Raw genomic sequence first — 17,925 nt, 5'->3', positions numbered from 1 at the left:
AAAACGTACTGTTCAAAAACTTTTGACTGGTAGTGTATATTATTAGAATATTGATTTACATACTTTACATAAAAAGCAGCAAATTAGGAGTTTATTAAGCCAAAAGTCGTAGTTAATAGTTAGCTAATAGTGAAACTGATCTCAAACTAAAGTGTGACCTCCCTTACACTTACAGCATTTGACAAAAAAAAGACATCTACTTACGGTCTATATATCTTTCTGCATCACATACATCAGAAATTACCTATTATTATAATCTATTATTATTATTTAGCTTACATTTATAAAGTCTCATTTTAGTATAAATACTGTTCCTTCAATATATTACCAAAAGAAAAAAAAAACAACAACGAGACGGAAAAACTCTTATCTTGTCAAGTGTTCCGCCACAACATTTTCCCTACGTATCGGTACGTGATGACGCAAGACGCCCAAAGAACAAACCGACGCATGATCTGAGAGAAAGAGGCGCCGGCGAACAAGAGGTAAAACTCGGCTGACATCTCAAATACCGTTAGATATTCTTCTTTTTCTTTTATTCTATAAACGAATGACACGGAAAGGTATGTTATGTTGCGACATCGTCGTCAAAGCGTTATATGCCCCTGGGGAACGGTTTATTTTAAACGAGTGCGTTGAAATGAACGGTTAGCCCCGGCCGCTAACGGAAGCTGATGCTGCTGCTGATGTTTTATGGGACAAAGAATTAGCTGCGCTTGTTTTATATTTCGTCGGTACTCTGGTCTGTGAAACCGGTGTTTGAGGTTCGAGTAAATACGTTTATTCATTTTAGCCTTCTAGTTTTAATAAGTGTTCGTAAATGCGTGTGTTATAAAGGTTATACAGGGGAAGGCGAGGCCTGGATGGAGATGAGCAGCTGAGGCGGTGTGTGACTCAAGGGCTGTGTCTCAAAACCTCCGAGGTGCCTATAAAGAAATCATTTTGGCCTTCAAGTGCGCATTTGAGTCAGAAGTGCTTATATTTAAAAACGACTTCGAATAGAATGCTGTCTATGTAGGGCAACTAATAGGGGTTTTATAAGTGGCTGACATCATTCCTGTCTATTTCTTAGCATCTGCTTAGCTGTCTTGAGACTCTGACCGGCTTAATAGCATTACGATGCATTACAACTCCATTTTTCTTCATAGTGTATATATCACACTATGTAGGATTAACCAGAGGCGTAGTGCTTATTCTGTTAGATATCAGTGCTTTTGTTGACTAGAAAGACTAGTCCGCACTGTGGTTGGTTTTGTGAATAGGCGTATGAAAGAAGAAATGTGAGATTTAACATCCGTGATACACTCCCTTAGGAGTCACCCATGGGTTAAAATACGTTCATTGCAGTGCTTATGGTTCTTTATACACCTCTATAGTGAAATTGAGATGTTGAGCCTCTTGTAGTATTATTATTATTGTTGTTATAATAATATGTAGATTAATAATAACCTGATGTTATATGCCCTAGTTTCAGAACTATTAATTCAGGGCATGGTTACTCATCTTGATGTCTCATTTATCTCTTGCTTCATTCATTTTAGGACATGGCTGTAAACGTATATTCCACCTCAGTGACTAGCGACAATCTGAGTCGCCATGACATGCTTGCATGGATCAATGAGTCTCTACAGATGAACTTCACTAAGATTGAGCTTTTATGTTCAGGTAAGTTGTAATGTATGTGGCTTTGGAGTATAATGTGCAACATTTGGGTTCTGGAAGTAGAAACTTATGAAAATGTATGTAAATTTAAGGAAATAGCTTGGTTTCTGGCTTATATGTGACCTTGGACCATAAACCAGTAGCACAGGTATATTTGTAGCAATAGCCAAAACTATAATTTTTTCTTTTATGCCAAAAATTGTAAAGAAAAAACTAAAATCGTAATATTAAGTAAAGGTCATGTTCCATGAAGATATTTTGTAAATTTCTTACCGTACAAATATCGAAACTGAATTTTTGATTAGTAATATTCATTACTTTATATTCGTTACTACTTCAAACTTCATTTGGACAACTTTAAAGGCGATTTTCTCAATATTTTGTTTTTTGTGGCACCCTCAGATTCCAGATTTTCAAATATTGTCCTATCCTAACAAACCATACATGAATGGAAAGCTTATTTATTCAGCTTTCAGATAAAAAAATTGAACCTTATGACTGGTTTTGTGGTCACAAATGGTGCCTCAGATTCATATTTGCACTCACAATATGATTGACAGTAAAAAATGCTAACAAAAATGCAAATGTCCAGATAGAGCAATTATTTTCTTGAGGATGTGTTCAAAAACAGCACAAAAATTGCTTTACCACCGACTAAATTTTTAATTAGTAATATTCATTGCTAAGAACTTCATTTGGACAACTTTAAAGGCGATTTTCTCAATATTTAGATTTTTTTGCACCCTCAGATTGCAGATTTTCAGCCAAATATTGTCCTATTCTACAATTTATAAATGTATAAATCTCAGTATTTCTCAATCTCAGTGGAAGAAATGCTTCTGAAACCAACAGTAACACTGCTGAAATGGGTCTGCTCTAATGCACTTTATAATTATGGATATCTATTGGAGTAATGGAACTATTTTTTTCAATGCTTTAAAGGATTAGTTCATTTCAAAAATGTAAAAATTCCTGATCATTTTACTCACCTCCATGTCATCCAAGATGTTCATGTCTATTTTTCTTTAGGTGAAGAGAAGTAAGGTTTTTGAGGAAAACATACTAGGATTTTTCTCCATATAGGGGACTTCAGTGGGAATCAATGGGTTGAAGGTCCAAAATTTTCTTGATCTAGCGAAATGATCAGACATTTTTCTAAAATAAAATAAAATTGATGTACTTTTTAACCACAAATGCTCATCTTGCACTACACTTCAAGGCCTTCCCACACTGAGAGCGTCGACAAACAATGTTTTTTTTTTTTCAATATGTATCTTGTGTATGGATTTAACATTGTTCATTGAGTGCTTGTAATAACTTGATTGTGATCTGCAGTTGATTTTGAATGTATAATAGGGAGACATGCACTCTTTGTATGTTTATTAACACCACCCTGCTTATTATCATAAACATCCTTTATTGTTATAAAAATACCATGAGCTGCATACAACACAAAACAGATACAGAAAATATATTATATATATTTTATGTGTAGAACAGTAGAAAAATGTTTCAGTCCTTTTTTTTTTTTTTTTTTTTTTTTTTTAATACAGAAGATTTTGAGAACGCGCTCTGACTCATATAACACTCGCGCATGTGGAAGAAAACGGACAGTGTTCTCCTCCAGATCACATAATTCAGTGGAGAATTAATAGAAATTATATAAAGAACATGTGAGAATAATCATGCGATAACAAGAATGCATCCTTTTCTCTCTAGGAATACTTTTCTTCTGTGTTTGTTTACACTGGTTTTCGAAACTGCACTATTACTCGTCCTTTTGTGCAACAGCAGGTGCTCCGGGCACGTGATGGACGGCCTCAAATCGTATTAGACGGCCTTGTTTTCGCTTTGCGAAACTCAAAACATTCGTCGGACTGGTAAAAAAACATTGGCTTTTTTGGTGCACGAATGTTCGCGGTCTATGTGGAAGCATCCATAGGAATCTGTTGTTTTATTCCAGCACGTGGAATGGGATGCCGTTTTTTGTCGTACACTATCTTTATGAACCAAAGTACACAAACAAAGAACTAACCACACATGACACACTTGGCAGCTAGTACAAGGCGAGCATTTATGGTTTAAAAAGTATATAAATTTAAACCTTTTTTAGAAAATGACTGATTGTTTTGCTAGATAAGACCTTTATTCCTTGGTTGGGATTGTGTAGAGCCCATTAAAACTGAAATTTGGACCTTCAACACATCTCCCATTGAAGTCCACTATATGGAGAAAAATCCTGGAATGTTTTCCTCAGGAAGAAAGACATGAACATCTTGGATGACATAGAGATGAGTAAATCATCAGATGTTTTTTTTTTTTTTCTGGAACTAATCCTTAAACTTTTTGTAATCTGGTTTTCTCTACAGGTGCAGCCTACTGCCAGTTCATGGACATGCTGTTCCCAGGCTGCATACCTTTGAAGAAAGTTAAATTTGGTGCAAAGTTAGAGCATGAATACATTCACAATTTTAAGATATTGCAGGCTGCCTTTAAGAAGATGGGAGTTGACAAAGTGAGTTGCTTCATTTCTTTTCCTCAAGCTTGTCTGCACAAGTAGTGTTTGTCTGGTCAAGTTCAACAAAACAGACTTCAGACTTTTTAGAGATTTAGCAACGAGACACCTTGTAGACATTTTAGATTTCTTTTTTCTTTGATTTTATCAATGAATAGGGATGTAACGGTATCAATCTCACAATACAATAGTATCACAATATGAAGTCCACAATACGATATTATTGCGATATTTAAAAAAAAAAAAGACAAATCAAGACTCGGGGAGAAAAATTTATATTTTGTACATTTTGAAGTTAAATTATTCTATCTAATTCACTTTTAGAGTTCAAAATTAAGAGTTCCAACCTATGTTCTTAAAAGGGGGCTCAACCCTCTTTTTATTTGTGGTATACCGTCTCTGTCAAGCCAAACAAATTAGAATATAATAATAATAACAACATTTTTATATTAATCTTATTCCTTTGACAATAATAACCATACATAACTGGTGGACGTTTTGCTCTCAAATTCATGCTAAACTCACAGCAGGCGCATGCAATAAACGAGTTCACTGCATTCACTGTGAACTGAGCTACTTGAAGTGCGGAAAACACTGGTTCACAAGCTGATCGTCTAAAGTGCACGCTTCACTTTAAAATGTGCAGTGAAAACGGAGCAAAGCATAATGGCCCAAAATAAAACTTTAAAAAACTTTTATATTAGAATAAGATATTTTAAAAACAACACTTTTTGCCCTGAAGACCTATCATTTCATATCGTCATGTGGCAGTTTTGCTATTGTGATACAACGATATTGAATACTGTTACATCCTTTCCACTGTAATGTCCCTGAAAAATCCATGAAGTAATATTCGACTTTGTTTTCCCCATCAGATTATCCCGGTTGACAAATTGGTGAAGGGCAAATTTCAAGACAATTTTGAATTTGTTCAGTGGTTTAAGAAGTTCTTTGACGCCAACTACGATGGAAAAGATTATGACCCAGTGGAAGCGAGACAAGGCCAGGACACCATGCCTGCACCCAACCCTTCCATGTCTGCCCTCAGCAAGCCCAAGAAGATCTTGAATGCAGGTTGGTTACATTTGAACAGATTGTTTACACAACGCATTTAGGGTTAGACATATATTTATGTTTTGTACATCTGCCCAAAAAGGTTGGATATTCAGAACTGCACTAGCATTCAAAAGCTTGGGGTCAGTAACATTTTCTTTTTTTTTTCTTTTTTTTTTTTTAAGAAATTGAAGGATACATGTGTTGTATTCATCAAATTGGTACTTGTGCTTATCCTGGAAGCTTCAATGTGCTTGAAATAAGAGAAGTTTGTGTGTGTGATTTCAACAGGAAGCGACAATGTTTCTTGAGCACCAAATCAGCTTATTAGAATGATTTCTGAAGGATCATGGCACTGAAGACTGGAGTAATGATGCTAAAAAATCAGCTTTGCATCACAGGAATAAATTACATTTCAAAATACGTTCATATAGAAAATATATATATTTTTAACTATATTATTAAAAAATATTTATTTTTACTGTTTTGATCAAATAATTGTAGCCTTGGTGAGCATAAGAGACTTCTGTCAAAAACATCAAAATCTTTGTCAAATCTTACTGACCCCAAAATCTTGAACGATAGTGTATTTTCAATTTCATTCCCCCGTTTTATTTATATCCAGCAGGCAGTTCGTTATGTTCACATGCACTTGATTTTTTCGGTAAAATATACATGAACTGATCATTCTGTTCTTGTCCTCGTTTTGACGTGCCAAAAATGTCTGTGTTTGTTGGCTTACTGCAGTCCATCAGTCTTCTCCTGTTAGGACTACCACACCAGCTGCTGTAATTGGTATGAAGATGTGTCATGGGTTTTTGGGCTTTTAAATGTCTTCAGTGTCTGTAGGGATTTCAAGTGGTGGAACACTTCGTAATTTCTGCACTTTAGTTAATGGAACAGTTTCAGTCTGGTGCCATTTCTCCTGATACACCTCAGTCTTTACTGACTACTCACTGCTGACGTCTAGTCAGTATAGAAAATGCAGGGTGTCAGCTAAGAAATACACATGTAACATGATTGCTGTTGCTGGAGGAGTGGACCTTGTTGCAGTCATTTTAGTAAATTGAATGTTTAAATGAGTTTTTTAGTGTCAACTAACCCAGTCAAATGGAAAGTGCTAGACTGAAACTTTTCAGACAATAGAGACGTGGTGAGTCTGGTGCGATTTTTAAGACTTTTGGCCAGGCATAAAAGCAGCATGAAATTGTGTTCACAACTAGGGGTGTGCGAGATATTGACCAAAAATAATCTCTATTTTCTGGAATTTTATCGATAACGAAAATTAGAAAAAATTTTGCTGAGTGTGTTGTTGTGCTGGTATCTTAAGGGCTACCATGGACAGCTGACTCCTACATTTTTTGATATTCTTCATATTCTGTGTGGTGGTCAGTTCACACTGATAGAAATTAATCTTTTCAAATAACTTTTATGGGCATTTTAACCTTTGAAAGCCATTTTTGTAAAAGTGTGCATTATCTTTTGAGTCAAATTCTTACAATTATACAGTGAATTAGAATAATAAGACATTTGGGCTGTTACCAACCAAATGAAATCAGTATCAACCAAATTTGTCTTTGCAATGCAGAGGAAACACAAGAATGCATCTGAAGTGGGATTTAGATGTATTTACACACTGTTTAATGAAGGTCATGACTCATGAATGCATCTGCAGTTACAAATGCATAAATAATATTCTGAAATATTAAACATATGTTCAATACTAATATTTAAAATTATTTAAAAAATAAAAAGATACTTTAAATGTGGAACTAAAACCACCAATAGGAGGCAGTAAATCACTGTTAATAAGTGAGTCATTCCGATTGAACCGAATCATTTAAGCGGTTGATTCATTCAGGAGGAAACACCGTCATGTTGCTCAGAGATGCAAAACCATGGTGTGGCTGTGTTTGGAATGATTTTTGTTGGCAAAACAGAGCAAAAACAGGCAATATGGTTTCTTTAACGCAAGTCTCTTAAAGGATTAGTTCACTTTCAGAACAAAAATGTACAGATAATGTACTTACCCCCTAGTCATCCAAGATGTTCCTGTCTTTCTTTCTTCAGTCGTAAAGATATTGTTTTTTGAGGAAAACATTTCAGAATTTCTCTCCATATAATGGATATTAATGGTGCCCCCAAGTTTGAACTTCCAAAATTGAGTTTAAATGCAGCTTAAAATGGCTCATCTAGCGAAACGATCGGTTATTTTCGAAACAAATTGACAATTTTTATACTTTTTAGCCTCAAATGGTTGTGCCGTATGCGTAGTCTCTGTAATCCGGTTCAGTACAGTTAGAGTATGTCAAAAAACTCCCATCTTGTTTTTTTCCTTAACTTCAAAATCGCCCTACGTCGCAGCAGAATCACTGACCCAGTGTTTACAAAGTGACCATACAAAGACGATTAAACGCCCTTTACAAAAAATGGTAAAACAGCAATGTAAGACAATTTTGAAGTTGAAGACGAAAACGAGATGGGAGTTTTTTGACATACCCGGATTACACAGATACATGCGCATTGCAGAGACGAGACACGATGAGCATTTGAGGTTAAAAAGTATATAAATTGTCAATTTGTTTGAAAATTCTTCCTTGGCTGGGATTGTTTAGAGCTGCTTGAATCTCCATTTAAACTGCATTTTGGAAGTTCAAACTTAGGGGCACCATCCATATCCATTATATGGAGAGAGAATTCTGAAATGTTTTTCTCAAAAAACATAATTTCTTAACGACTGAAGTAAGAAAGACATGAACATCTTGGATGACAAGGGGGTGAGTACATTATCTGTACATTTTTGTTCTGAAAGTGAACTAATCCTTTAAGTAACTTCTTGTCTACTGAACTGTTGTAAAATATCATTATCACATTTTTAAATAATTATCATTTTTAGAGAAAAAAAATGGCGCTCTTCGTGTGAAATTGCTGAACTATTTGAACACACACTAGTCTAGACACATAACTGTTAATGCGTGCACTCACTCTGTAGGTGTTTTGAATGATTTTTGCAAAATACTCAGTGTCAAATTAAACATAGTTAAAACAACAATTACAGACAATGTATATCGCACTCCCCTATTCACAACCCATCTTACTTGCATAATCTGACACGTTTCCAAATAAACCTGGATATTCAAGAAGAAAAATACAGTGGTTCTTGACAGTCCATTAAGAACTGATTAAAGTAAATGGGTCTATTTTGATTTCATGTTGATTTTATCGCCCACTTACTCCTTGCATTTCATTGCAAAAAAAATAATCAACAACACACTGCATTTCAGTGCATTTCAATAACAGGTCAAGTGATGTTCCGTTATATGGTCAGAACATTATTAACTACTTCCTGAGTTTCAAAATCATTTGGCAGTCTCTTACTACTTATTGATTGTTCCCAACAGCACCACAGAGAGCAGCCGTTGCCAAGGTAACACCCAAAATGGTGGCGCCTGGCTCTGCACGGAGACCTGGTGCTGGTGGTGATGATGAAAGGGCGGAGCTTATTCAAGAGGTTTGTCATACTATGTAAACTTTCACACTGTGTCAAGGTGCATATTTGTTGTTGTTGAAATGAACAGAGGCTCTCAACATGCACTTAACGGTTTCATCTTTGTCTAATGTTTGCACTAATTCTGTCCAGAAGTGAAGAGTAAAGAAATGTTGTTATACTTGTTTAAACTAGATTTTTGGGTATGTTTTAACCCTGTCACTTGCATCTGTCAACACATGTACAGTACAAGTAGCCAATTTTGTCATCAGCGTAGTACTTAGTACCTTAACATATGCATAAAAACCTAAGTGTACTTTGGGCTTCATGGCTGAAATGTTTGTTTGTTGACTTGCAGTTAAATATCTTGAAGTCTACAATCCAGGACATGGAGAAGGAGCGGGACTTTTACTTTGGCAAACTGAGGAACATTGAGCTGATCTGTCAAGAGAAGGAGGGGGAGGGAGACCCCACCCTGCAGAGGATTGTGGATATTCTCTATGCCACAGATGTGAGTTGAACACAATTACAGTCTCACACTTGCATAGACCATAGTAGCAATTAACAATGTTCCCGCACTTATTGACCAATGAATTCCATGACCTCTTCATGACTGTTTCAGTCATATATTAATGTATATCCCCATGTTCCCTGGCCGATATGGCATCATCTTAGACTTAAAGAGATAGTTCACACTCATGTCATTTTCTTTCCCACAACCCATAAGACTTTAAATTATTTTGAATATAAGATATTTTGATCAAACCTGAGCAATTTCTGCCCCTTTATTGAAAGTCAATTCCACCAAAACTTTCTATAAAACTACAAATCAAGCTAATTAATACATTAGTTCCCTTTTAGAATAATAATTTTCTGATAATTTACTCACCCCCATGTCATCCAAGATTTTCATGTTCTTTCTTCAGTTAAAAATAAATGGTTTTTGAGGAAAACATTCTGGGATTTTTCTCCATATAGTGGACTTCAATGGGGATCAATGGCTTAAAGGTCCAAATTGCAGTTTCAGTGCAGCTTCAAAGGACTCTACACAATCCCAGCTGAGGAATATGTGAAAAACGATCATTTACGGTCATTTTCTAAAAAAAACAAATGTATATACTCTTTAACCACCAATGCTCATCTCGCACCAGCTCTGCGATCGTATGCATTGCGTAATCACGTTGGAAAAGTCACCTACAAAAAAGTAAGATAGAGTAAAAAACTCCATCTCATTTTCTCTTCCAACTTAAAAATCATTTAGCATTGTTGTTTTACTTTTATGTGTAAAGGCTGTTTGACTTTTTTTGCATGTTTGCTTTGTAAACACTGGGCCAGTACTTATGCCTACATTACGCGTGACCTTTCCAACGTGATTACGTTATGCATTAAGTCGAGCTAGTGCAAGACGAGCATTTGTGGTTAAGGTATATACAATATTTATTTATTATTATTTTTTTTTATTTTATTTTTTCCCCCAGAAAATTACCAATCGATTTGGTAGATAAGACCATTATTCAGCTCAGCTGGGATTGTGTAGAGCCCTTCAAAGCTGCATTGAGACAATCTGGACCTTCAACCTGATCAATATTGAAGTCCACTATGTGGAGAAAAAAACTTAATTTCTTTTCGACAGAAAAAATACGGACATTAGCATCTTGGATGACGTAATCCTTTATTCTGAAGTCTTCTGAAGAAGCATACTCATTTTATATTATGAACTGATTTAATTTGGGCTTTTATTCACATATAAACATTGATCAACCCAAAATACACAGGAAGCATAATTGTTCTATAACCTCATTGGTTCTTGGATAACAAGCAAACATATTTGAGCTTCTGTTTGCCATATTGGATGTGCTTTATGGCTTACTTCTACCCAGTCTAGTTGTGAACTTTCTGAGGTGGCAACGTTTGGTGAAATGGACTTTAAGTAACTCTTTCAGGTAGTGCTGGGCGATATGACGATATATATCGTGGGGACAATAGAAAAGTTTCTATCGTATCTAACCAAATTTTATCAATTACTAAAGAAAATATTGCATTAAATAGGCTATGACAAATGTATGATAATGTCTTGTTGCTATGCAATGCATACTCTACTACAGAGTATGTGAGCAGAGTGGAGCGGCAACAATTCCCCCTCCGCGCTCCGTGCATTTAATAATCGCTCCGCTCCAGCTCCGCTCCGGGTTCACAATTTCCCACTCACTGATATCAGAAACACCGCTCCATGTCAAAAAATTCAGAAATAATGTTTGAAATATAACGTTCCTGTTCATAACACATATTAAAATAAAAAAAATACTAAAATTAAATAACAGGAGAGTTTGGAACACTAGTGTGCAAACTTTGTTCCTACCACATACCAAGCTAATAACATTGTCAGCATTAAAAGAGTATAACTGCTGCTTTATGCAGTGCAAAGTTTGTAATGAAAATAAAAATACATTTTCGTCAGTTATTTTACCTATGGATCGCTGCATTTCTTAAAGATTTCTGCTCATTCGAAATCGGATACCATTACATTTGTTTTAATGTATTAACAGAGTGATTGCGTGTGAATTAGTATTGTACCTGTTTAAATCATGCTTTCACCTAAAAATATTCAGTATCTAGAAGGAACAAACGAATTCCTTGTGAACTATAATTTACCGCTCATTAGGGTTGTGACGATGAGGAAATCCAGATTTCCCCCCTTTTTTTCTGCTTTTAAATAGCTTATAAATGCGTGCGTATTATACTTTCACTTTCAGTTTTGCGGGAATTGGCAATTCGGCGTCAATTGTTTGAATGGAGACAATGAAACTACAAAAAAAAACAAAAAACAGAACTTTTATTAACATAACGGAAAAAAAAACACAACAATGCTACAGGCTGAAAAAACTACAACCATAGAACATTTATTACGTAGCCTATGTTAGAATGTTTTTAAAACGAATAAGAAAATAAAATAGAAAGATAAATAAATAAATTGCACAAAGTTGAAATAAGATTAAACGAATGAACAAGAAACGAATATAAAAGAAAAACTTCCAAAATGACATTAGGCTACAAAAATGAGAAGTCAGCAGTCGGGGAGCGCTTGAAGGTGCGTGTATAAATTAGTTGTGTTTCCTCCAGATGCTGCCACCTTTGTCAGGCAAAGTTTGCAGATTGCCTCATTAACGTTTTCAGGTTCCCTTTTTGCATTTGGTTTGAACCCAAAATATTCCCAAGCAGGCGCTTTTGCATTGCGTTTTGACACTAAATCGTCCGCCATTCTCTTTCTGTAAATTCGACTCCTCTCGTTCTCCTCACGTGATAAATGAAATATGACGCATTGTAGCTCAGTTTTTAATTATAGTGCATGCTCTTGTCTTAAGTAAATTATTTAGAATTATATTTTCCATTTAATTCAAATAAATATTTAATTTAAAAAAATGAATACTTAAAAAAAAAAAAAATGTGGGGATGGTGTCACGGTGGAAAAGTGATGTCACCGGTGTTGTGTCTTAAAACCGTCAACACCGTCTAATGTCTATTGCTGTCATCATAGCTTTTACATTCTTTCTAATTTGAGTGATCCATCTCTATCAAGCTAGCTATCAGTGATGCGCGGGGTCAGTGTATAAACAACCCGAACCCGCCTTAAACAGTGTTATGTTCAACTCTGATATTTACTTTTGATACTTTATTTTGGTTTGCAAACTTTGCACTACAAGGTTGAAAAATGTTTTGTTTATTTTTTTATAATTGAGTGCTTTTCTGCTCTTGAAACTCGAAATGGTTGTGCACTTTAAATAAAAACAAATAGTTTATTTTGATAACACTATTTAAATAACTATGATGTGGATAAAAAAATGTGAAGGCTACTGTAGCTCTACCTCCACCACATCTGTTGTCATTTGATACATTTATATTGCTGCGCTAAAATGTATTTTTCTCATTTGTGACAGTTCAGTTAAATGTCACTTCAAAATAAAGTTGCAAAAAAAGTATGCAATGATATTTTTGTCAAACTTTTCAGAGAATAACTGAAAACGTACTTTATTGTGGTATATCGTGATATAAAATAATCCATATCGTGATATATGATTTTTCCATATCGCCCAGCACTACTTTCAGGATTCATTAGAAATGTCTCCATTTATGTCAAAGACCAACAAAAGTCATATAGGTTTGGGACAATATGAGGATGAGGAAATGATAGAATTTTCATTTTTGGTTGAACTGTCCCTTTAAATTGGTTCTATTGATAAAATAATTAGGGATGCATTGATCCGATACTCAGTTTCGGTATCTGCTCCGAAACTGGCATTTCTGCCGGATCAGGTATCTGTCATACGAAACTGGTCCAAATCTGATGTTCTTTGTATACTATTGTGTTATTGTTAAGCCCCATGAAAGCACAAAAACATTATAGAGCACGATAAGTCCAAGGGTCTGAAGCTGTTCCATACTTTAATGTGAGATACAGATGAATATTTAAGCTTTTCATATTATAATACTTCTGCGCAATGAAAGATTACTTGCAGCGTTTCTTGTTCTATTCTACGATAGGACTGAAAAACAAAGGCTATTAATAATCTAATGTAATGGAGGCAGCAACATGACAGATAGGACTCCTCTATCATGTTGCTGTCTTCATTACTGTGCTATACATTTAAAAGAAATGTCTTTTAATTTTAGTTTATATTTATATAAATACATTTACTTGTTTCCATTATTACATTTTCATGTGTTTTACAAAACAAAGACCAATGTGTAACATTTTACCAGATTTAGTCCTACACTTGTTCACTTTTATTTGTTCCCCATAATGTTATTTCTCTAAATGTTTAGAATGTATAAAATTGTGCATTCATGATTTTTCTTGAATAACTTCTGCTGCTAAATTATCCACTAACCTAGTTTATAATAGTATTTTTATCATGGTTTATGGTTATAAGTTTTTCATTTGTTATTTTTCATTAAATTGAAGTTGCTCATATTTAGTAGATTGTATTTAACAGAGTGATGTTTAGATCAACACACAGAAGCATAAAAATTCTACAATGATTTAAAAATCAAACTGCGCTTGTATCAGATCGGAATTGGCTGATACTCAGAATTTTCTGGATTGGATCTGAAAAAATAGTATTGTTGCATCCCTAGAAATAAGTTATTAGAAATCAGAAGAAACTCATTTGTTTTACGACTGAAGCCTCTGTCAATGGTTAATGAAGTGTGACTGAAGTGTCAAGGGTTAATAAGATAGTCATATTAGTATTTTGCAGCTTTACATTCATTTAAAAAAAAAAAAAAGCTCAGATACGTCCAGTTTTTACATGACCTTGGAAACCTCTAATGAATAAATAAACTTTTTTTTTTTTTGTATTGACATTACAGAATTCCCAAGACGAATAGAGGTATTCCAGATCCACAATAAACGTCTTGTTCATTCATTTAATGGTTCAGACACTGCTGTTCTGGTTAACAACATCTGCAGTGGAACAGTGGAACGATCTTTAAATGGCAAGCCTTTTTTATCAGATGACTCAGTCTCTTTTTCTCTCTCTCTGTCTTTTTGGCTCTCTCAGGAGGGGTTTGTCATACCAGACGCTGAGTCAGAGGACCAGGAGGAGTTCTAATGCTCATGACTCGTTGCAGTTTTACCCTCCTCTCCCCCTTTTCATTCCCGTCCTCTCCACACAGTCACTACCCCGCCATCTACACGTCATATAATGCATTTGGACTTTTCCGAACAAACTCCATACTGAATCCATCTGCTAAAGCATGCATAGACACACTTCATGTCGAACGAACTGTTTTAATGCCCTCAGACCTCTGGCTGCCACGATACTCCTGGTTCTCTCCGAGGAAGAGTGTGTTGTTTCCTGTCTGTAATATACAATCTAAGATTGCTTTCCTCTTTCAGCAACTTCAGACACCTGCAAATGTATTTATCTTGTTTTAAATGTCGTCTCGGACACATCCTCTGTAGTGAATTATAGGTGGTGTCCCCCCCCCCCCCCCCCCCACCGCTGTGGTACATATCTGTGATCACGTCTTATTCAGAACCGTACCTTACTGACACGAAACCGAGGGACGGAATGACAAAACGTGCGTAAAACCCTCTCGCTTCCTAGTTTCCACTCATGGTTTTGGTGCTTGCTTTAGCGTAAGGCAGGTAGCAGTCACCACCGCTCCAGTCTACCCTCAGTGACTGTGCCTTATACAGACTGTCTGGAGGGAGTGGACCCAGTCTGACGTTCGTCTTTGCTTTGTTTTATGGATGTAGTGAAACGGCGCGTGTACTAACACTCAGTCGTGCGCTGTGGCCTACAGGACGCAGATGCACTGTGGCGCCACGGTTGCGCGAGATTAAATGTTTTTATTATAATTTTATTGCTTTCGTTTTAAAGAATTATCCGTATGAAGTTAGCAGCCACTACGTTGGTGGACTCAGCCAAAATTTGAGTTGACAAGACAAACACTGCCCGATTTCCACCTGTTTTTACTGCCTTATATTTAATGCGTTTTTCTATCCTTTCATTCTCTCTTGGCAAATGTTTGTAATTCAAGATATTAAAGTTTTAAATTTAAGTTTTCTTTTAATTATTATTTGTAGAAGTAGTATCAGCAGCAGAATATTGTTTATTTCAGACCTCAGTCTTTTAAATACGCAAGATGAGAACATGAAAAAAATCTTGCACTCTTTCAAGACCATTCCCCAAATAACCATGTCGAGCTGATGATACGAATGCAAAACACTAAAAATATCGACTAAAGGAGCTTTTTAGATGAAAGCAACGCTCGCCCGCTTCGTTTGTCGTTTTTAGGAGATTCGAGATGATCACTGTGCCAACTCTGACTTTCTCCGACGTTTAGCTTGGTTGTTTTCATGTGCACTGATCATTCTCAATCGATATGAATTTTCTCTGTGTAGTTCTCAATGTTACGTTTTACATCAATAGCACGTGCAAAACCGGCAATCAGAGTTGTTATTGGTGCTATCGAATACCTTGACCCTTAAGAACTTGCCTGTTTGTGCTAGAAAAGGCTTTTAGCTGGATGTTTTGGTTCATTGGGTTAGAAACATTGCTGCAGTTGGGTGATTATAACAGGAGACAATAGGAAAACAAGTGACACTCACATTTCTGGGCTTGCATTGACAAATATCCCATTGTAATTTCACGTAAGCCGAACTGCTAAATATTGGCACAAGGTGGATGCAAGTAAAAATGTGGAAGGAAGTAGTTTGGAAGAAGGTAATGTCTGTTAAATGCAGTGATTCACCCTTCCTTCCTTCTTTTCAATGCTCTGTGGCCTTTAAGAACAATCTGTAGCGAAAGGTACTCAGTACATTGTGGGCCCCGCACCACGACCACTGTCTCTCTCCCTGTTTTTTGTACTTGCTGGCTGTTAAGAGTTCCACATTTTTAACTGAAGTCCATTTCTTACAATAAAACAGTATTTACATGTCTTTCTTTTGGTGTCTTCTTTTCTGGTGATGAGGAACAGCCTACAGTTTTCCACATTTTTAAACAACAGTAAAGACTCCATAGCTATGGAATAATTTAAGTATATGTATGAAAATTTTATAATATTGTATTTTCAGAAAGTTTTGGCATATTTGTCACTACCGAAACACAGTACTATATTATTTAATAAGGCAGCTTATATTGACCTATTAAGGTTTTCAGCGGTAAATCAATAACAATTACAATTTTAACAATATTTCAAGTGTGATTTATGAGATGTATTTTAAATCCAATCTTAAGGCAAAAGGTTGTCATACTGATTTCAAAGTTAAGGATTCATTAGTTTGAATATATATTGAACCAAACACTATTATAACATCTTGTAATTGCTGATAATGCAGTGTACTTTATTTTTGACAAAACATCCCATGTTTTGGTAGAGACTACATCACATTATAGAATTTTTACTTGCATACTAAAATACAAAAAAAATGCATAACTGTACTAAAATTGTTTATTTCCCCCAAATATGAGGACTATGTGTTTCTTTTTGTCGCTACTGAAACTATTATGACAAGTTTTGGTCATGACTGTTACGGTAGATGTTTTCAGATGTTTCGGTAGTGACCGTTTTATGGGATAATTCCCAAAAAAACAAGGATGTCGCTACCGAAATCTCACCAAATGTTTCGGTAGTGACCGTTTTTTTTTGTGGGATACCACCCAAAAAAACAAGGATGTCACGACCAAAACTTAATGTTTCAGTAGTGACAATTTTATGGAATACAACCCAAAAAAAACAAGGATGTCACTACTGAAACTTCATCAGATGTTTCGGTCATGACAATTTTATGGAATAACACTCAAAAAAACGAAGATGTCACTACTGAAACTTCACCAAATGTTTCAGTAGTGACAATTTTATATACTTTTAAACCTACCTCAAAGATGCTAATCAGCTAAATGTTACGGAATAACTCCTAAAAAAAAGTTACACACAGATTTTTCATACTTTTGAACACTTTTACCTCAAAATGATGGTTCCTATCTACTCACTATGTAGCTATGAGAGAGAGTGAAACATGAATATTTCCTGATCATAAATGTAGGGGATGTAATTAAAATCAGTCTTAGCCAATGGACTAAAACATACATTGTTTCGGTAGTGACATTTGTTTTAACATGAAGTATCATGTTTTACAAAGAACATACTAAAAAAAAATCTTTTTGAACTTTAAGAAATCAAAAAGCTATTTTTTAAAATCAACAATGGAATTAAATGCAAATTTTATTTCAATATTTTCTTAAGTTGAAATTTAGGGGTTAGGGTTCAGGACAGCCACCTCCCAAGTGAAATTACCCAATAAATGATAATTTTATATATATATTAAGCTTACTGATATTTTAAATATTATTGTGAGTTTCAATAGATGATAAAAGGATCTTAAGATTTAAACACTTAAATGCTTTGTAAATGTGTTTTTGGTTGTGCAACAGTAGTTTGGACCAAATCTGTAGAATGGCCTATATATAAAATAAATAATTTGAAATAATACTTGAGTTTGTAATTTAGCTTTTGTTTGTTTTCACATTGATGCTGATTCATTGTTCTTTTACAACCAGGATACATATATTCCCACTAGGTGGCAGTAGTGATCAATGCTAATCAAAAGGTAAACAGTTGAACTGAAAATCCTGAAACAAGTTAGAAATGAACATGTTTGTGCTTTTATGATGGTGTTTCACTCTGTGTCTCTGCTAGGTTT

General features: G+C 35.2%; 1 protein-coding gene across 1 annotated transcript; it reads left to right on the top strand.

The window, feature by feature from the left end:
• The first annotated feature begins 427 nt into the window (after window positions 1–427).
• mapre1b (microtubule-associated protein, RP/EB family, member 1b) lies at window positions 428–16,161 on the top strand. Its single transcript, XM_073823085.1, has 7 exons — window positions 428–485; window positions 1,542–1,665; window positions 4,032–4,177; window positions 5,053–5,251; window positions 8,632–8,741; window positions 9,076–9,228; window positions 14,276–16,161. Exons 2-7 carry the CDS (start codon window positions 1,545–1,547, stop codon window positions 14,324–14,326), a joined length of 780 nt encoding a protein of 259 aa, XP_073679186.1. The 5' UTR covers window positions 428–485; window positions 1,542–1,544; the 3' UTR covers window positions 14,327–16,161.
• The last annotated feature ends 1,764 nt before the right edge of the window (window positions 16,162–17,925 follow it).

Source organism: Garra rufa, chromosome 18 (assembly GCF_049309525.1).
Source record: "Garra rufa chromosome 18, GarRuf1.0, whole genome shotgun sequence".
NCBI classification, from domain to species: Eukaryota; Metazoa; Chordata; class Actinopteri; order Cypriniformes; family Cyprinidae; genus Garra; species Garra rufa.
The sequence above is the reverse complement of the archived record's forward strand: the minus strand, read 5'-3'. Positions and strand labels throughout refer to the sequence as shown.